The sequence below is a fragment of the Trachemys scripta genome, chromosome 7 (genome assembly GCF_013100865.1).
Source record: "Trachemys scripta elegans isolate TJP31775 chromosome 7, CAS_Tse_1.0, whole genome shotgun sequence".
NCBI classification, from domain to species: Eukaryota; Metazoa; Chordata; order Testudines; family Emydidae; genus Trachemys; species Trachemys scripta.
In genome coordinates, this window is record NC_048304.1 from 11,818,644 (window position 1) to 11,840,717 (window position 22,074).

Sequence of the window (22,074 nt, forward strand, 5' to 3'; positions counted from 1 at the left end):
ATTCCAGGGGAGTCCAAGGGAGAACTGCTACTGGGAACAGAGAAACTGCAGATCTTGTTTCTGCCCTATCTCAGCAAATACCGTTCTATTAACAAACCTCTTGTACCCTAAGAAATGCACTTTCAACTGTCCTCTTTATCGAGGTATCCCTCAATTATAACACAGGTTCATCTCTGCGTCACACAAACTTATTATCTTACTATCATCAAATTTATTTACATCACAAAAGCTAAATTATTAAACTGAAGTTACCAAAAGAGCCACCATTTATGCTAAAACTTCTTGCACTATCATTTTGGAATGTTTGTCCCATGTGTGTCAAGGGGGATGAAAGACTGAGCATAGATGTCTGCATGGTTCTTGCACTTTGCATACCTAAATATTTATGTAAAACAGGCAACAGTACTTGCATTATTGATGGATCCATAGATGTGCAATATTTCACATCTGCTACATACCCTCATTTGAAAGCATTCCTATAAAGTAGGTTTAAAGTAGCCCAGTTCTTTGATGCTCATAGCTATAAAATTCATCATTTTCTGTATTCCCGAGAAAGGGAAAGTTCTGTCTTATCTGTAAATTTTCATTCTGGGACACTCCATATCATTTTTCACAGTGGCTTGTTGTCTGTCTTCACAGCTATTGGGAGCAAACCAGACCTTTACTCTGAGCCCTCAAGGAAGAACTCTCTAGAAGAATAGATTCCAATCTCAGGCTATGACTCAAGCTACTTTACCACCATGGAAGTGATGAGCTTATTTGTATATACAAAACGAAATGACTAAGCATTAATTTGCCTTTTTTGGTGGGCAAAATAAGTGAGTTTTGGAGTTTTGAGGTGCCCCATCCTCTGTAACCAAAAGCACACCCCAAAACCACAAACTGCCTTCAATACCTCCACCAATCAGACTTATTTTTTGTAATTTTTAATAACTGGGAAAATTGTTAGTACATACAAAGATTAACAATCTGTCTCGGTAGCAAAGCAATTAAATCATTAGATAACGTTGATGATTAAGTTTCAAGTTGATCAAGCTCAGCAATTCGTCAATGTTAATTTGTTTATTTATATTTTTGTAATTAATGTTGTGAAGAAATCTCTATGAACAAGACAGATTGAGGTTATCTGACAAAAGCACTAATATTTTAGAGTGTATATAATTTGATTGCTCTAGCAATGATCTATTATCAAAGATACTGCAATCTCAATGTAACTTTACTATTACATTACTGCAGACCCAGAGCACCAGCAGCTTATTCACCAAAGGGGTTAACTGTCTCTTGGGCTATACACCTGCATAAGGGTGTAAGTCCTCCTTTCACCTTACACTCGCCAGACCTTGGGTCTAGGTGAGCAGAAAGACGGTGATCAGGGAATGGACAGAGCGTTGGTTTTGCTGCAAACATGCTGGCCAGCACAATAGTAATGTATTGCTATTATAGACCAGCAGAAAAATGACTAACCTAAGGAGCAAGAAAGGAAAAGGGAAGGCATTCTGCCCCTCCATTAAGCTCTTTGCCTCAATAATAGTTGAATCAGTTGAGTTTTGCAGGGTCATTCTGTGTTTAAAAATGCATTTCCTTTGATCATTTTAAAATGTGTTGGCTACTAATTTTATTTTGTGACTTTGTTTGCATGAAGAGATGGAGTAAATAGGAGTTCACAGACATCTAGAGTTATTTTAGGTCCTTTTATCTTGTCACCTCTTATTTATTTCTAAACTATATAAAGGTAATCTTTTTCACCTCTCCTCATTTGGAACCATCTCTATGTTTCCAAACATCTTCACTGAATTTCCTCTATCTTTTATGGGATAGGGGTGATCGTAATGGAGCACAATACTGAAGGTGAGCGCAATCTATCTATGTCATGATGATATAATAAATTAGAGCAATATCTGACCCAGATTTTCAATTTTTAAAAGATGAGGACTGTAGCGTGGAAAAATCAGGTATTAAACATGTTAGAACCGTGGAAAGAAAAATAAGTTGTTAACTTGACGTTGGATCATCCCCTAATAAACTCCTTCAAGAGAGAAATAATTAAGAGGATTAATATGATCTTAGTGACATTATGAAAGAGTCAAGAATATTTGTTTTAGATATCTATCTTAATTAACAACTTCAGAAAAGTGTCGAAAGTATGAGTGCTGAATTAGAATAACACCTGCTCCGTTATTTATACAGTGCCACTGGTGTGTGTGGGATTTTTAACAAGCACAAGGAAATACGCTCACCCCTCCAATATAGTATTTACAGATAAAATAGGCCCAGACACAGAAAAACACTTAGACTATACTTAACTTTAAGCCCCAGTCCAACCTTATTAAGCACCTGATTCACTTCAAGCATGTCTCTAAATCCGATTTGTCAATGAGAATTAAGCACATGCTTAAAGTCAAACACAAGACTAAGTGCTTTGCTGAATGAGGGCCATAATTAGTAAAAACATCAAACTTCTTGATGAGGAAAGTGGGCAGGATAGTGTGGTGATTGTGTGAGAGGAAGATATACTCCCCCTCCCCTGCCCTGGTGAATCATATTAGATTCTACATTAGTTATGTGCATATTTCACCACATATGAATAACAGAAGCATCTCAGACTCACAAAACCTTTAAACCTCAGCCAACCTGCACTAGTATCACCACCATGCCTTATAGTTGTATTTTACCAGAGTTGGTGCTTTCTAGCAGATGGCTGAATCCTTACTATATTGCATTAATTTTAACTAAATTTCTCACCCTGTGGTTCTCAGAATAACTTCTTCAGGAACTCCAGAATAATTGACACAGGAGTTTACTGGATGATTAAACTGCATATACTTTAAGCTTACATTTCTTTACCAGAAAGATTTCTGAGTTGTGATATCACAGTCAGTGACAATTAAATATTTGAGTCACATAAAGACAGCATCTTCAGTTACAGAACAGTATTAATCTACAAACAATCCCCCAGCTGCCAAAAGAAAAAAGTTATACAAATATGCTTTCCTTAATATAGACTGGTTGGTTTGCAACTTATGTCAACAGAGCAAGTATCAAAGTAGAAAGACCAGGTGAAGACTATTTGATTCTGTGGTATGGATTTCACTAAGCAGACCAAATGAATCAACTTGTACAACTTTTGTACCATTATAATATGTATAGTTGTTGTTTTTGTCTTAACCATCAATAATAGGGATGAACCTATCCCCAACACTGTAGCTGAATACTAACTCTGAGACAGTTCGAATTCCCATGTGGATACAGAGTTTGCAGTGAGCATTTTCATCCTTTTATGGTTCTAAGGTCAGAAGCAGGTCAGGACTCTCTGTTCTCAGCAGCCCCAACCCAGTTGTGCCATCTCTTGTGCAGAAACTCTCTTTGATTTAGGCACGGTGTCCTCTAGGAACCCAAATGCAACATAGAAAACAGTGTTCTATAAGTTAAATTATGCCAAGTAACCAATAAATCAGTTGTCTAGAACCAGTGTGTTACACCAGGTTTGTGGTGGTGTGGCTCATAAATCAATGTGTTTATTACACTGTTGTAAAACTGCTGTGACAAAACCAAGTGACAAACTCGATGGATGTACTGTCACTTACTTAAGACTTTGCAAGTTGCTAATGAAAGCCACTCTATAAAAAGCAGTGCATAGATGATAAATCCTAGCCATTTTGTACTGTATTTTCTTATATATATATATATAATGTTTATTGTAGGATTCATAACTGCAACCTGCACATGGACAATCAGTCTATCCTTTTTCATTTAATTGCACATGGAGGAAAATTTGCCTTTCCACTTATTTGTGAAACCACCTTTATATAAATTGAATCAAAATTCAGGAAGTCTATGCTGTAGCGCTTTGTGTGCTGTATCAAAGCATAAACATCTGAAAAGAATATTTCTGTGATCTTCTTTGAGTCTACATTCTAACCTTGTATATACAACTTTTGCATCTTTGTTAAAATAATCTTACATGAAGTAAACACTTCATAGCGTACAGTGAAACATTCGTTTAATTGCTACTCCTAAGGAAAATTACATTGGCTGAGATTTGACTTTTACAAAAATTGTCAATTGCCAGTTTGCCTGTAAATCACTTTACCATTAAGAAAACACCAATATGCAGTGTTGATATTCAATAGGCTGTATAGTTTTAAATGCACAAGAGACTGTAGCTGTTCTCCAGCTATTAAATTCCACGTTTCTTCATTTTCTAAGTTAGAGTACATTCCCTAATTTATTTATTCATCTTAAAGCCTAATTGGTCCTTTCGAACACAAAGGATTTGAGAGTATTGGGGAATCATTTTTTCTAAACCAAGAGGGAATTTAATTTTCCTGTAAATTTGATTTGATAATCCCAAAAGGATCCTCAAAAATCAGCTTATTTGTTTAAACGGAAGTCTGGCTTCCACATGTAGTATGCAAAACAATTACGGCCATTGGAAAGCTTTGACTTATTCATCAATGACGGTATAAAAAAAAAAGAGCGCTTTAGGTAATTAACTATTCTGTTGCAACAGCCAATTCATTAAATATAATTCTTCCCATACCACTTCCAGGAGTGCTCTTGAACATGGACTGTTCTTAGCAGGAGAAAGCCCTCATTTCCTATTTTTGAAGCTTTAAAGATTGTTTCTTTTGGAATAAAGCCTGTTTAAGCAAAAAAAACCCTTCAAAACTGGATGTGGAGTTTCTCTTCTTCTCAACTGCAGGAATTCTAGGATACTGTATTAAACCATGTATCCATAGTCTGTCCTACGTAAATTGCCTCTTATTTTGTAATGATGAAAGGTTCCTACCATAATAGGTGAGACGTCCTCTTGCAATGTTTTTCCCTCTTGAGTTTTCAGTAATGCACTCATAGAGGCCTGCATCCTCCTGCTGGAAATTTGGAATTTCAATCATGCCATTGGATTTCCTCAACTTTACTTTACTTGGAAATGGTAGGCCATCAGTTCTTCTCCAGTTTATCTGAGGCACCGGGCTAAAAAGAAAGTTATGGGATTAGTTACTTTTAAAAAGTTTGCTTAAAAACACTCATTTGACAACATTATATACATAATATGAAATTATAACCTCAAAACTGACTAAAGAAAAAAAGTTTGTAGTCAATTTTATCATATATTAGAGATGGTGGAACACTGAAGAAACTGATTTGCAAATATATGCATTGTGTTTGTTTCACTATTATTTGTGTTGGCAGATTGTCCATTATTCACACCAATTTGGATGACTGTTTCGTGTTTGTAAAACTTTCTACAAATCCCAGTAGTTTCACTCCAGAAATACTTTAGGATAGGATTTTCAAAAAATCTTAGTGTTGGTTTCCCAGTAAAGTCAAAGGCAGTTTTATGATTGACTTCCATGGGAAGAAAGATAGGATGAGGCTAATCAATTTTGAAATTTGCATTCTTCAGTTGCTGTTCATTAATTCTCTGATTTTAAAAATTAAAATAATTGAATAAGTACAAGCAGTACTATGTGATTTAGGTTGCCAATCTCACACCCTAAATCATGAATACTTGGCAAAGCTCTCGTCAAATAACCCATAGAATAACTGGCAAATACATTTGCAGAAATTAAGACTGTGTGAAGTCTTTTGTGAAGAGCAGAAGGGACTAAGTTTGGATAAGAGGAAAGAACTATGATGATGTGCTAAGAAACTGTTTTTATGGATATTTACAATGTCAAAGAAAAGAAGTATTATGACAGCATCAGTTAACAGTACAATGAGAATTCTGCGCGTGTTCGCATGCCACAGATGGTTTGAATAAATATCAGTATAACATCATATTGATTTTATTCAAGGTAACTTGAAGTCTCATTTAAATTGCTATGTTGCCTATATACATGTTTTTAATTTTAATAAAGTGTATAAGAACTTACTTTCCTAGGGCAAAACATTCCAGTTTCACTGTTGAACCTTTAGCTGCAGGAAGTGTCTCAGGAAACTGAACTTCTATTTTGGGTTCATATTCACCCATAACACCTGTTAATTATGAGAAGAACAAAGATCAGTAGTTTTTATTTGTATAGCTCTGTCTTTTTCTTTAGCATTACAGCAAGTTAGGTTCAACATATCCATCTCGTCTGATCAAATGCACACAGTTTTAAAAAAAACTTGTGGGCCTCGGGATTTTCTTCCCATGAGACAAATAATTTAAGTGTACAGTAAAGTAGTTCAAAGTCAGCATGAATCTTTTGATTAGAAACTACTATTCTTGATATGCATGAAAGATTACTCTACATCTGAAAAATGCATGCACCAGATACTATGTGTATGTAGATAGCAGTTTTAATCAACATACAGTTTCAGATTGAAGTCATACCATCTGTGCGTAGCACTAGAGGGGTTGGTGAACCAAGAATTCTGGTGTTTGTTACAGTGCTGGTCACAACACAGGTGTAATTTCCTACATCTGATGGCTCCACTTTAGCTATGTAGAGATGCCCGGTCTCTTGAGATACAAATCGGCGACTGTCCTCTTGTACAAATGATGGATATTTATTGAAGATCCAAGCAAATGACAGTTCTAATTTGTGTTTTAAAAAAAAAAGAAATAGGAATGTAATACACACAGTCTGCCTGATAGCACAAGAAGTGGGCTTCTTACTGGCAGGTATGATATTCTCACAAATACTGGTATCAGAGTGTAGTTAATTATGCCTCAACTAGGAAGGATTTGCCATTTTACCTGGGACCATTTATATAGAAATACACCAGTATTTCTCTAACCCGTCACCTCCCACAGCTCCCAAACAGTCAGAGGCAGGAAACCTTATATCCACTGCTTCAAATATGTTTTGCAGGCAGCAAACAATTTTTCACCTTTCTGAGTGCCACCTGGGTGAAAGTTTTTTTAAAAGTTAGAGCTTCTGTGAGTGCTAATTAGAGTTAATTATAATTTGATTGACCTGCCCTAGTATTAAAATACCTTATAGCACTTGCCCTGCCTTTGCAAATGGACATTATACCTCTTTGCACGCAGCTAATTAGAAATCCATAGATGTGCATGTAGTGATCCTTTCAGTGCAGCTATCAAAAGAAAGAGTGCAAATTTAACATAATTCTTAGAACTATATTCCCAACAAGTTCCAAGAGAACAGGGAATCAGAAGAACAATGTCACAACACTGGAGATGATATGTATGGGAGAAGTTGGACTAAAGCAAATTATTAAAATATTTATGTACTGAGTAATACAAAGCAGATATCAAAATGGGATGGATTTCCTAATTATGTTTCATTTTCTTTTATTAAAATTTTAAACTCCCTCCATTAGCAAAGTCATAGACAATGTTAACAGCAAGACCTTTTGCTTTCTATTGAGCCTGAATGTTGTTTTCAAGTGTTGGGGTTTTGTTATATTAGGAGGCATTCATTACTGAAAGAATATACCCAAGAGACCTAATGAACTTTTAGTATAAGTCTCTTTATATGAGGATAATCCCTTGCCTAAACAGAAAAGTTTTTCAGTATAACCTAAGGTGTGAATTTAAACCAGACTATTTATACCCCCGCAACCCCATGTGGACATTTATCCCAGTGTAAGTGTCCCCACACAGAAGAGTTACACTGTAGCCCATGGGGCATTTAGAGCTTTAGCCTGTAAGACACTGGCTTCAGCAGTTAGCATAAGGATTGAGGCCTATGAACTTTGTAGATGGATGTTCAGATGTACATGCGGTATTATCTCTAAGTAGCTTGCTGGGTTAGAGTGATTGTAACTTTGCTAAATGTATTAATAAACTACTGTAAATGCAGAAGGGTTCTTAAAGTGTGAATGCTGCAACTGTGCATGTCGGGGTTCCCAACTGAACAGTAGTTTTAACAACACTGGGCCTGATCTTCGGACAAGAATCTGCCAAACCTCAGTGTGATTATTGTGAATTCTTATGTAATCAATATAATTAATATATAATCTATAGATAAATAAATTAATGGAGATATCTTATCTCCTAGAACTGGAAGGGACCTTGAAAGATCATTGAGTCCAGCCCCCTGCCTTCACTAGCAGGACCAAGTACTGATTTTACCCCAGAGCCCTAAGTGGCCCCCTCAAGGATTGAACTCACAACTCTGGGTTTAGCAGGCCCATGCTCAAACCACTGAGCTAGCCCTCCCCCCTATATGAGGCTACAATACTGATATAACCATATGTATATAATACATCAGTATAAATAATACAACTCTTCTTTGTAGACAAGGATTTAAAGCCTGATTCAAAGGAGCATGGCGGAGCAACGGTCTCACTGATTTTAAAAGGAATTTTGCTTAAGTGAGGAGGGCAGCTAACTGAGGTTGATGCAAGAATATAGTGGGCAAAATTCTATGATCTGTGTCATGCAGGAGATCAGACTAGCTAGTCACAATGGTCCCTTCCGACCTTAAAATCTATATATGGGCTAAAGCTTACCTAAAAGAGCCTAGTTCTCCCAGGTTAAGGCAATGGGAATTTTATCATTACCTTCAAAGAGACCAGAGTTAGGTCAACATTGAGCGCCTTTGAAAGTGTGCCCCTCTGTATACTTAGCAATTGTTCCACAATATCATGTATCCAACTTTATGAGAAGTGGGGAAGAAGGGTAACCTCTTTCCATTAGGCATATAAAATGAGTGCACCTTACACGATAGGCCAGGAGACCAGAGCGGGGTGGAAGAGGTATAGCAAGGAACGCAACTACAAAGAGGGTGCAAAGTATTATAAATCAGCCCATGTGTCCCCACCTTATCTTATAGAAAAAGGGGACTAGATAAAACCCACTGTTGTGGAATGTCTCACTCTGCGTCTGCTCAACTACCACACAGCATAAATAAACATGGCAGCACTGAGCCCAGACTACTGCTTTCGAAGACAAAGAGACATTCACTGTATGTGAGCGACTGAACTTTGATGACATTTATTCCCTTTCTGATACTGTGGGGCTCTTTAAAACTGCTCTGACATTGACATATTTTCACATTGACAATCTTCCTGTTGGGTTCAAGCTAGGCATAATGCGACCTTTGGAAGTGAAATGCAATGCTCCTAAGGTGAAGCTTCCTCAGCTACACCTAAGGTCCCCCCAAAAGGACTAAAGAGGGGTCCCAAAACTATGCTGAATCAAGGTCATCCGCACCTTTCCAGAAGCAAAGGGTTGCATCAGTTTGCATACCGACATGCTTAAAAAAAATTAAAATAAAATAAACCAAACCCGTTCTGATTTTACAACAGGGGAGCATAATAAAACAGAAAAAAACCAAACTGTATGTCCTTTTACCTATTTGATTTCTTCATTCCTTATCCTGCTTGAGCTTCCCTTTTTGCTCTGCCTTTTTATCCTCATACCATGTTTTCACCTTTCCCCTTCCTTCTGTCTCTGGTCTGAATTATTTTCTTCCCTGTTTTCCTTTACCTCTCTTCCCCCATCTGCTACACCGTCCCTTTCTTACTGAGAGTCTTGAGTGTATTGCCTTCCAATCCTGATTTAAAACAGCAGAGAAAACTCTGATGTTCCTTCGCTTATATAGTTTAATGCTGGAGATGGGCAAGAGACACAGACTTTAGATCAGACTCTTCAATTTACCTAGTGTTCAGGAGTGTATGCAAAAGTCCTATAGGATGAGATAAAATAGTGACATTTCTGTAATTAGTTTTCAAAAGCACCCTATAGAATTTTATAAAGAATTATATAATTGCTATAATTCTATAGGATGATTCATAAAACTGATAAAAACAGAGAACTTCCTACAGAATCTTATTTCATTTCCACACAGCCCTATTGATTTCAGCCCTGTTAAATACTAATGTTTTTCACAATAGGGAGGGAATAATTTCTAATGTGGGGAAATTTCTGTTTAATAAAGGATAGAAGCATAAGTATTCATTTTGTTAAAGCAACGAGTTAACTAACTTTATTATCACAGTATAGCTTGTTTTATACTGAAAGCTGCAGAAGTTAGATAATTAGTATGACATTGTAAAATCATTCTGAATAGTCTCTTCAGATGTAATTGTTTCTCTTCAGCAGTTCGAGATACTAAACACAGCCACCTACATCGTGTCCTTAAAAGAAATGTTGTTTAAAGTAAATTATAAAGCAGATTCTTTTGTAAAACTGTTTTCTGTTGACTCTGCTTTAATGAAATCCGTTTTATTTTTCCTCCAGAAAAAGACACTAAAGCAAAAAATAAGTATTTGGATATTTAGTGTAAAAAGCAGAGGCTTGATTCGGCTCTCATCACCCTGGCATAAAGCAGGAGTAACTTCAGTCAAGTCAATAATTACTCCTGTGACAGAGGACAACAGTCAGGCCCAGTATATCCCAGTTTGATCAGACATATAGACATACTATGAATAAATCCTAACTGCCCTTTCAACAGCAATTTTCATTGATTCTTTTAAAAATGAAGTACAACGTTCCTTTTCCCAGCACCCCATAGCTAGTATTTCATTTATATTTACGCTGCCTAACAAAACTGTATTTTTCCCCAATAAATTCATATTAAATAACTTGTTCTGTGACTTATTACATTTGCTCTGCTTGCCTTTTGCTGCTCTTACTGTACCTCTAGTGACATAAAATCTCTTCTTTCCTGTCCATTATATTTCTTCTGTTATAAATGAAAGTAATGCAGCCTTTTTTAGGTTTCCTCAGAGATCCAATCCTCTGTTTTCAACCATACAGTTTTTTCTTTCTTGAGACTACAAGGGGCATAAGGCATAGAGAATTATAGCTACTACTCAATTTTTAATTTTTATTTGTTTAGATCGTGGCTTATTTCCACAGTTTTTCTCCAAGTATGATTACTTCAGTCAATTTTTCAGCATTATTTATCCCTATTTTATTATTATTCATATTACAATAGCATCGAGAGACCCCATCTGGGATCAAGTCCCCCTTTGTGCTAGGCACTTCATATACATAATAGTTCAATTACAAAGCTTCCAAGTTTAAATGTATACAGTCTAGAGAATTTAAAGATAAAATTGTCTTAATCAGCATAATATTTCTAGTCTAGCACTGTCATTTTCTGTCACTTAGGAATTTAAGAGTACAATTTTCAAAAGCACCTAAGTGATGGGTATGTCTATACAGCCATCAGGAAGTGAGATTGCGGAAGCTTTGATCTACTGTGTACAGCCAGGTTCTGAGTGCCAAGTGCCAACCCTACACTAAGCTGGGCTCAGACGACTAAGAAAGCAAGCTGAGGAAGTGACTGAAATTCCAGGTCAGTGTTTTAAGGCTGTGACATTCCCCAGGGTGCAATCTGGACTGCTGGGTGCCTCTTACCTTGGGTGCCTCTTACATTGCTTTGCTGTGAGAGCAACCACTGCTGGTCTGCTCACACATAGCCTCCAGCATGTAAATCATTCTCAGCTATATTTTATGAGTGCTATAATCAGCCACTTATGAATTACTTTGCAGGGTAACACCAGCAGATTCTTAGTCCCAGACCTTCCCCCTGAAATGTGCATCTTGTACTGTCCAGCATCCTCCTGGACAATGCAAGCTCATATAAAGTCTGTCATTTCATTAATAGAAAATAATAAGCACAAATCTTGTTATCTCAAATGAAGTTTCCCAAATACTTAATCCAAACACACACTGGTTTAGATAAAACAACACCACAAATGTATTAACTACAGAAAGATACATTTTTAAGTGATTATAAGTAATGAGCCTTAAAAGTCAGAATTGGTTATAAAGAAATAAAAGGTAAAATGCAAGTTAATACCTAATTTAACAAGCGAAGTGAATTCAAATAAAAGGTTTCTCTTGCCATATGCTTTAGCAGTCTTACTAGCTAGAAACTTTTCAGCCAGTCTAATAATGCTTCCTTTATCATTCAAGTGTTGTTGATGCCATGAGTAGGGATGAAGGGAAAGATGATTTTGGGCCTCTGTTCCCCATTTTTATCCTTTTCCTCTTCTTTGAGAATCATCTCCAGGGTTTTAAATTATTTAAAAAAAAATTAAAAAGTTGTCTCTGGTTGGTTTCTTTATCTAACATCAATATAGGAATTATCATGGATCAGACTCATCTTGTGCCCAGTAACAGATGCTTTAGAGGAAAGTACAAGAAACCCCAGAGTAGGCAGATGTGGGATAATTTGCCACTACACTCCATCCCTCCTCCCTGCCTTGCAGGTGCAGACTGGCATGAGGTTTTATCTCCCTTCCAACATCTGTGTTTTTATTCCAGGTGCCTCCACTATTTTCATATCACGACACTGTGCTTTCAAGACCATATGGAGAAAGACTCATGATGGATTAAGGATGTGTGAGGTGCAACCCCCACATATCCTTGATGCAGCACAAGATGGATTGTAACAGAGGCATTTGGAAGACACAATGCACAGTAAAGAAACAGTCAATCCTTAGGGAATAGTAGACTTCACTATTTATTAGAAAGCAAGCTAAAATCCACAGAAAAATCAGGTCAGACCCGACACTTTTTCCTGTCTACAGATGCACCCATCTGTCTTTTACATTTTGGCAGATGTTTTTCTGACGCTAACTGCATCATAATCACAGTGTTAAATGGAGAAACAATAGGAGTCAGATTTTCCACATAAACCAGCAAATGCAATTGGAATGGAGAGCTCAGAAGAAACAAATTACATACAGAGATTGAGGAATCTCAGTCACTGGAGATTTCTAAGAACAGGTTAGGCAAACACCTGTCGGGGATGTTCTAGATAATACTTAGCCCTGCCTCAGTGTAAGGTAGATGACCTATCAAAGTCCCTCCAAGTCTTACATTTCTATGATTCTATGATCTGCCTTCATATTTTTAGTTACTGGACTCAAGAAAAGCTGACAGTATATTATTGATGTAAAATACAATGCAAATTCCTGCACACTTCCTGTAGTCATTATAGCTGTAGATCCAAATATAACACCCTATTACTCGCAGGCATGAAGAAAAGGTGTTAATGAACTCATATTAGATCCCTACCACCATAGATGGGATATGTAAAGCGTAGTTATATGTAACTTCAAAACAGTTTTAATCCAGTTGAAAATCCTGCTAAGGCGACAGCTACTTCCACTGACACATTGCCAGGCTCTCTCATGCAACCTTTCTAAGGATGTGTGAAAATTGCCTGAAGGTCTGGAGGGGTGACAACCAACTTGTCTGCATATCAGCTTGAAAGCATTGTATGACAAGTAGGCATGTGACAATTCTCCAAAAAGGGCCATATATGGGGAGTTTAATGTACCCATTTGTACACACCACTCACATCATATCTCAATTGGAAGCTTATTTTATGTATATTTAGATGCGGTATGATGAGGAGCTGTCAAATGGTGCCATAAGCCTGTAGGCGAAACAATGGTACCCAATATGAAAAAGTGTCATTTTCGAACAGTTCCAGAAACACTGCAACATGACTAGGACTACAGTTTTTATTGTTTCCATTAATTTCAATCCCGTAATGTGGCGTTTATTAGTCAAAGCTACCAAACAACAATGTATTAAAAGATTTGTATGGGTCTGGGAAAGTATTTTTTTTCCAGAAATGATTAAGCTGTTTAGTAAATGGCAAAAATGTAGCATTTAGTGTGTCTGGTAGAAGGCTTAAATTTGTAATTTCCTATACATGAAGTACTAGTCTTTGAAATATTCTAGAAACTAGCTTTTTAATTCAGTGACATTTATGCACAGGTGAGTATTAGTGTTACAGATGGCAATACACAGCTTCATACTGGGCTTCAGTCAAAGTGCTCACTAAACAAAAATGGCAATTTTGATACTAAAATCGAGATCTAAGTTAGCACAAATCTGCATAGTTGTACAAAATGAAAAATGGCAGTAGTGATGGTGCTGTTACCAATATACGTTGGGAATTTTACCTCTACAGGGAATTACAGAATAGGAAAACGTGGAGGATACAAACCCCTTAAAGCTTACATCAAAGAGCAAAAGGCTCACCACAAACTTTGAAAAATGTGTTATTTGTCAAGAAAATCAAAAGAATGCAAGTATCAAAAGCCACCAGTGCTGGAGAGAATTCTGTGATGCTGTCAGCTGGAGCCAGGAGAGCTGAATTGTATAGGCAGCTACTGAATGAGTTTAGCTGATGTGCCACCAATACCCTATCACAGGGTTTGCTTTCAGAAACACACACGCAAGTCGAATTTGGCACATGTCAGAGCTGTACTGAACTCACTCTGATCAGAGAGCATGATGCTCAGACACCAGAGCAAGTACGTCCTCCACTGACTGGTCTTGTTGCATTGCTTGCTTGAGAAAAGCAACACACAAAAAGACAAGAAACTTCATAAAATACAAACATACGAGAGAACAACCAATTTAAGGGAGGCAGCACTTCAGAAAGGAGATGATGACATGTTATGCAGAATATCTGTGGAAGACTTGATCGCTAAGCATGCAGTTTATCACTCAACATGCTTTTTTTCCTACTCGGGTAAAACAAATCTTAAAACAAAACTATCTAGTTACCCTGCAACAATACAGTCCCCTTATGACAATGCATTTTATCAGCTGATTGGAGAGGTAGACAATGATCTTATGTACAACAAGAAGGCTCTTCTCCTGTCCACGCTGCTACACAACTACAATGCCCTGCTTCCCTCAGATAGAGAAACTGCAAGCAATTCCAGTAGCAAATTACAGGCAAGATTAGAAAAAAAGACTGGTTCTGCAATTTCATTCCATGAACAGCATGGACAAGGCAAGTCCACCATTGTTCTATGCAGTGCAATAACATTAGCTGATGCTATCCTAGCTGCAAGTAAATGAAGCAGGAACTTAAGTCATCCAAATGTTTTGTGGATGTTCTTCTGCTGAGTGAGCCTGATAAGCAGCTTTCAAATGAACAAGCGGTTTTATAAAATGCTGCTTCCATTCTTCAATCTGAAATAGCCAAAATGAAAGCCTCAGAATATTATCCAAAGCCAGGTGATTGTAGTTTGCAGAGGTCAGTTACTTTTGTGCCCCAAGTGGTGCAAGAGTTTGACCTTTGGTTGATAGATAAAGAGGCATAAAATTCAGCTAGCAGTGAATATCATCCTTCAGAAAACATTCGGAGAAGGTGCTTCTCAGCTGAGGAGTGCACAGTATTGAACAGTTCAAAGTTATCACAGCACTGCACTGAAACAATCCACGAGTTGAGAGCCTGCAGGAAAGAATCCACACTGTACATGAGAGATTCCACAACTTTTGTACAGATGGAGACAAATTCCACATATTCTATGAATAGGCTGCTGAGTATTTGAGACAGGTCCTAAAAGGATCTGACAAAGTTAATTTTATAATCAAAGTCCTTAAAATGTTTGACAACAACTCTGAAAATTCTTCTAGGAATATATGGTTCAAAATGTACCTGAGTGTGTAGGAACACACCCAACACAAACATTCCTTCCTGCTGGAGGCTTTTCCAATGGTAAAGTAGCAAAGTTCTTCACCCACACAGATGCTGAAGACCAAGCCTTGTTTTATACTCAAGAGGAAACAGACACATGCTTCTGCATGTTGTATGTGCCAATATGGCTTTGGGGTCTCTTGGTGTCAAAGGATCCATAGTAATTAGGTCACCTGATACACGGTTTAGTCCTGGCTGTTCACTACTTTCCAAAAATGAAACACATGGACAACATGTGGATTGAAACAGGCACCATTACCAGCACGACTGACAAATATCTCTTCAGACCTAAGCATGTAATTTGTGATGCACTCGCTCCTGACTTCTGCAACATACTTCCTGCTGTACGTACATTTCAAAGATTCGACTCTGTGCCATCCCTATCCAGCATTGAGAAAAAAAATGTGTTTAATGTTGTCAAAACAATGGGATCTTACTGCTTCAGAGATCTTGTCAAATTGGGGGAAGAGTGTCGGACAAGCTGCAATTTCTGCTGCAAGGAACTTGGTAGCAATGCTGTATGACCTGAGTGAGAAAGAAAAGGAGACCAACAGAGACCTGAATTGCTTGCACCACAATCTAGCCATCAAAAAGGACAAGTCACCGGCCAAACTCCCACCATGCGAGGACAGTTTTGAAGAGCATGTCAAAAGAACATCTTAGCAAACAAAGATTTGGATGTCTTCACACATAGATAAACCAGATATTGGATCATCATTGCAACATAGATGAAAAAAAAAAAAAAGGGATGAATTACTTCCTGTATTCTTCAGGGACCCAACGGCATCAGACCTTCTACAAGATCTTAATTATGCCTATGCCTGTAGGGGTTACTGAAATATCAACTGTGCCTGTAGTCAGAACAATGGTCCCTGCACAGAACTGTGTACATGCCAAGGCAGTGAAGACTGTAGTAACCCACACACTCTCCAGAGATTATAGTGATGAACAAGATAATGATGATGTCACCAGCACTATTAGATTTCAATGATACCTGTACAAATTCTTATTAGATTTTAAGATTGTTGTTGCAATGCTTTGAGGTCACAAATAAACCAATGTTATGTCTTAAAATAATACACGGAGTCATTAAACTAACAGAAACTAACGTAAATATTGAAAAGTCATTTTAACATAGTGATAGTATCGTTGTTTATCCCCATTTCTATGGTAAAGGCACCACTTGACAGATCCACATCATGCCTCATCTTAAAGTAAACATAATAAGCTTTCAAATGATGTATGATGTGTGCGTAGAAGGGTTACCGGTCATGTTTGCCACTTGCCTAAATGAGGTGCCCTGTGTAACTGCATATATGACAAGGACTCACAACAGGCTGAGTGCAAACAAAGAGTATTTCCAAGCAGGGCCTGACGCTGCTTCCTTGAGCACTCATAACTCTTAATGACAGAAAAAGGAAAACAGACCCAATTACTTTCAGTTGGAAACTGAATTAGCAGCTCTGTGGGGATTCCAGAATTGTGCTCATGCATGTAGTTATTTTATCAACAATAAAGTGAAACAGGAACCATTACTGGATACCATCTCCACTCACATCTACTAAATAGAAACCCCTGTGCAGTGTTTTCAAAAAATTTACCCTTTTAGGAACAAAAGGGGCACAGATTAAGTGGATAAAATAATTGTGTCCTTTCCCCTTCTCATTACATTTGTACAAATTAAATGTGGAGACTTTCTTTTGAAAGCCTAACAACACTATTTATGCTGCCCTCTTCTTTTGGTTGATTTCATTTACATTTTGGATTTAGACTCCTAGACTTTAGGGCAGAAAGGACCACTGTGATCATCTAGTTTGACCTCCTGCACATCACAGGCCACAGAACCTCACCCACCCACTCCTGTAATACATCCCATAACCTCTGACTGAGTTACTGAAGTCCACAAACCATGATTTAAAGACTCCACCATTTACTCTACTTTAAACCAGTATGTGACGGTGCCACATGCTGCAGAGGGCTATGCCCTTCCACTTTTTAAGGGTGAGCGATGAGAGGGATGAGGCGGGACAGGCAGTTGGGTCTCGGGAGCCGGGCTACGGTTCGGGTGCCAGTGCCTCCTCCCCTCCCCCGAGTTCCTAATTCTATTTCCATCACGCCTGCCTGGTATTTATTGAGCCCCATCCTATCTCCCCTCAGGCTTTGTTTTGTTAGGCTAAAAACAAGCCAAGCTCCCTAAGTCTTATCTCATAGAATAGATTTTCCATTCCTCTGATCATTTTAGTAGCCCTTCCCTCTATTGCATGATGGAAATTCGTATCTGATCATTCTGTTTCCAACTACGCAGAATATGGAAATTGTACACTGAAACTCCCCAGAGTACCAAGGAAATGTTTTGATTTGAAACTAATGTAAATCATTAATCTTTCTGGCATAAAAAGTGAATTGTTTTGCAGATAAAATATAAAAGATGAATTTTCAGCCTGTTATGCAGATTATTAGGCATGCAACTCCCACAAAAAGAAAACAAAACAATGAAAGTCGTGTGAGCAATTACCCATGTAACTTGTTGAATGTTTAACCCTAAATTCTTAGTAAGAATGTTGAAATGCATTGTTTTGGTTGAAATTGAGTCTTTTGCTTCAAACTAAAGTGTTATGTGAAGTGAAATTGAAGAAATAATCCAGCCTCATGTCTGATCCTGGGGAAAAGAAGGAGCTGATCTTGATTTTCCAGTAGCAGCACTGCCCATTTGACCTCTAGCACCTCCCCACTCATTCATAAATGGGTAACACCACACTCGTCTCTTCAGAGCTCATTCAGTGTATTAATCAGGTGCCATAATATAAAACATCATAACGGTATTCATAAAGTGTCCAGTCCCCACCTCCAAGCACACAGTGTGCTCCAAAAAAGAGCTAGAACACAAAACTATCAAGGACAATTAAGACATCCGACAAGATCAAAGCCAAATGAAATACTAACAAAAAAGCCAGAGCCTGGGCACAATACACATCCCGCCAAGGCATTGTAAAAGAGAGATCAGGACTTAGGAAACTGCTTTTAGCTCACACCAAAAGTGACTTAAACCTAGTTAGAAAAAGCCCTGGGGAGGCTGAGCTCAAATTGCAGTGAAGAGATGGGTAATTTCCAGAGACTGGGTTCTGCTTGCACATGGGATATGCAGAGGCTGTGATTCGACCAAGTGCCCACGTAAGCCCTTCACAAAACAGACACTGGTAGGGCTGCCTGTAGAGGACACGTATGAGTAGTAGAATAGCTTGGTGCTGTACAATCACAGAGTAGTAGATAAATACAACAAGGAGTCTGGTGGCACCTTAAGGAAGGTGCCACCGGACTCCTTGTAGTTTTTGTGGATACAGACTAACATAGCTACCCCCTGATACTTGACAGAATAGTAGATAGTTCCTTCTCTGATTTGCTCACAGTCTACATAGACAAGACAGAAAGAGGACAGGGGAAAGGGGTATAAAAGTGATAGTTTGCAAATGTTAAGTTAGTGCCATGGATTTTTTGTTTGTATTTCCTTTTTTAATTTTCTAGGTTGGGGTTTGTTGGCAGTGGATTAACTACACAGAAAGACAGAAAGAAAGAGGGGGTGAGGGAGGATAGGTCTGGGGGGAAGAGGATGAAGTGCAGTGAGGCTAAGCTGAAAAGACTGCGAGGGAAGGCATTTGAAGCAGACAGCCAATTAGCACAGAAGAGATGAACGTTCAGTGAAATCTCTAGAAAGCAGCCTGATGACATCATCAGTGTCCTTTCATCCCTGTTGTAAAACCTTCTAAGACCAGTTCTGTGTCTGCTCTATTGGAAGGGTACATTTGCTTAGCAAAAGCAGCTGAAAAAACAGAGGGGGGGGGGGGAGCGACACTCAGTAATAACAGCGTATTGCAGTTTTTCCCCCCAAGTTTTCTTAAAACCTTCAAAGAGCAGCATGTGGCTACAATTAAAAAAAATAATAATGTCTATGCTCACCCTCATTACACATTTATCTTCAAGAACTGTCATTTCATTCATTTAGAAAATGTATTAATGCCATATGCATATAACACAAGGTAAGTAAAAATCCAAACACCATAAGCACTTGGCAATTTGGCACCCCTTGTTCTTCTTTGCCTCTTCAGATACATGGGGATTTGATAATTAGCTACCATTTATTTAAAACGGAATGCCCACAACAATGTTCTTTCCTTGTATTCTAACAGAAGGAATGAGATCTGTGAGTTTTCAGTGCTTCCACTGCAGTCATTTAGATATAGGCCAGGAGTGAAAAATCCCGAAGAGGGATGAAACTTGTGACCTTGTAACATAAAAGCGCTCCTTGGCTGACAGGTTAAATGTTCCTTGTCACTCGGAGAGAAATTAAAATGCTAATGAAAAGGTCTAACAAAATGCTTTTATACATTTGGGTTTTACCACTGAATAAAAACCCAATTTCATTTACCCTGTAGCTGTGAGGGGATGATGTATTGGTTTCTCTTTATCACATTTCTGAACTAATTGTTTCAGACTAGCAATGCCATTCAAAAATGTGAGCATATTATTCTTACTTTTGTGCATTCTTTTAGGGTAAGAAACCACTTCGGAAAGCAATATTTAAACACATACCCATTAGCCAGATCTATTTCAAATGACAAATTGTTCTGTTAATCACCTCCCCACAATTTTATATTTGAATTGCTCCAAGCATTGCTGTTGTTGTTTTAACAACTCTGTTGTGCTTTTTCAATGGTTGAAAGTATTTGAAATTACTTCCTCACTATAATAATTTTGAAGATAAAAAAAGACAATGCTTTGGATCATTCCTCAGCTAAACCACATCTGATTTCTTATTAATGTTACATGTTAGCTGTATAAACGAATGAAAATTATCTAAGGGTAGATTTTCAAAGTACTGCTGTAGCATTTAATAGGACTCACATGGCAAACGTCATTTAATAATCCTGTATTGATTTAATAGGACTTGCTTGGCATAACCCCAATAAAAACACAAACTGTATTCACTATTTTACTCGCCAGTGGTAACTGATGCCCTAAAATCATTGGTAGTGCTGCAGGCAGTAAGCTATCCTGTCCTAATCTTCCGTATGGAAAGAAAAAGACTGGGGCCCTGTACCAGAGTGTTTAAAGGGGGTGAGGAAAGCCAAAGCAATCTGCAGGAGTATAAAGGATGTTGGTGGGAAAGTGGGAAGAAAAATGGGTACCTTTTCCCACGTCCTCTCCCTTTTCAAACAGAAAAAAAAAGCGGGGATGCTTTACAGCAAAGGGCAGGGCAGGAGAAAGTGGTTTTTAGTTGACTTCTCTTTTGTGTGATCCCTTCACTGTTCTCTCCAATTCCTGTCCTCTCCCCCTCCAACCCAGCTCTTACTAAACAGCCTCTCATTCTTCCCCACCCTGCCCCCACTAAAACATCCCAAGCTCAGAAAACTCGCCCACAGCCTCAGAACTCTTCACCCTTCTACCTCACACCCGCCACCCTCACGAGCCCCACACACCGACATCTCAGAAATCATCTCTACTTGCTCCAGCAGGGAAGGACTCTGGGAGCAGGCATCAGGCAACATGTGCCAGGGAGACCCTGTGGTCTTCCTCGCTGTGGCGACAAGGATCCCTGTACATGTCCCCTAATGCCTGCTCCCATGGAATTAGCCCCGCCCCTTGCCTCCTTCCTCAGGTTTGTGCAGCTTGTGCTACTGGGACTCCCACTACTCATCTCTAGTTGGAACCCTGTATATTGCTGACTGAATCAGCTCTAGTGCCACCAGCACTCCCCCAGATGGCAGCAGGTGGTACTACACCCCGAAGTGCACACTACACAGTGTCTTCAGCGTATCAGAAGTTGGTCCAATAAAAAGTATTACCTCACCCACCTTGTCTCTCTAGTGGGTGTAACCGTAACTCAAATAAAGATATGATGATTTTGGTCAGATTTACTTTCAGTTCTACCCAGTGTACAGTTTTGTCAAAAGAAAAAGATGATGATGGACTGCATTAGTGCAAGGGAAGAACACAGCTAGAGTGTGTCTGAGGAGTTATTTCTCTTTGTCAACACTGATTTGTTGCTGGTGAGGAGAAAAAAAACGCAACACATAGAATCAATGTAAATTCCAGCTGTGAATGTGTATTATTGTACCTTATATGGGCCAATATAAATTTCTCTTGGGTCCCATTTGATTTCAGGCTGTCATCTGAAATTTGTGCAAATGATACTGATACTATCAGGTCCACTGCAATTTATAGTTTTTAAGTAGAACAATTTTTCTACATGGCAGAGGCAGACCTGCTAAAGAAGTGCTACAGAACACAATTTTTAAGGCTTCGGTCTTTGATTTTACTTGGCCTTTGATTACTCAATTTACTACCCTGGGTGTGCATGCCTTTTTGTGTACAAAAATTGAGCCAAGGGGTGCCCACATCATGATTTGTATGTGCCAAGTGCAATTTATTCTAAGTGCACATACAGTTGGGTGTGAAAAATTGGTTACAAGGGTGTAAGTGAGTTTGTGCAAAGTCAGGCCAATTTGCAGCTAGCTGAACGTTTGATCCTTTATAGCCCAAATAACAGTAACAGAATTTGCATTGAATTCTGCAGTTCTATCGCACATGCATATATGTGCGCACAAAAAAGGTCTGATGTGTTTAACAAATTAAACAAAAATATGCTGGATTATACTTTGTTGCAAAATGGTATTTGAGCATTCAAAAGCTAGGTAAAATAAAGGTCTGAAAATAT

The 22,074-nt window shown here is 38.3% G+C and overlaps 1 protein-coding gene across 2 annotated transcripts in view; it reads right to left on the reverse strand.

The window, feature by feature from the left end:
- The window catches only part of LOC117880759 (contactin-3-like), a 226,248-nt gene that overhangs the window by 59,774 nt on the left and 144,400 nt on the right, over positions 1–22,074 (reverse strand). For both annotated transcript variants that reach the window (XM_034777204.1, XM_034777203.1), the window contains exons 4-6: positions 6,320–6,523; positions 5,877–5,979; positions 4,790–4,974 (exon numbers count right to left, since the gene is read on the reverse strand). In XM_034777204.1, the coding sequence (XP_034633095.1) occupies positions 4,790–4,974; positions 5,877–5,979; positions 6,320–6,523 (492 nt within the window). The remainder of the gene's footprint in view (positions 1–4,789; positions 4,975–5,876; positions 5,980–6,319; positions 6,524–22,074) is intronic.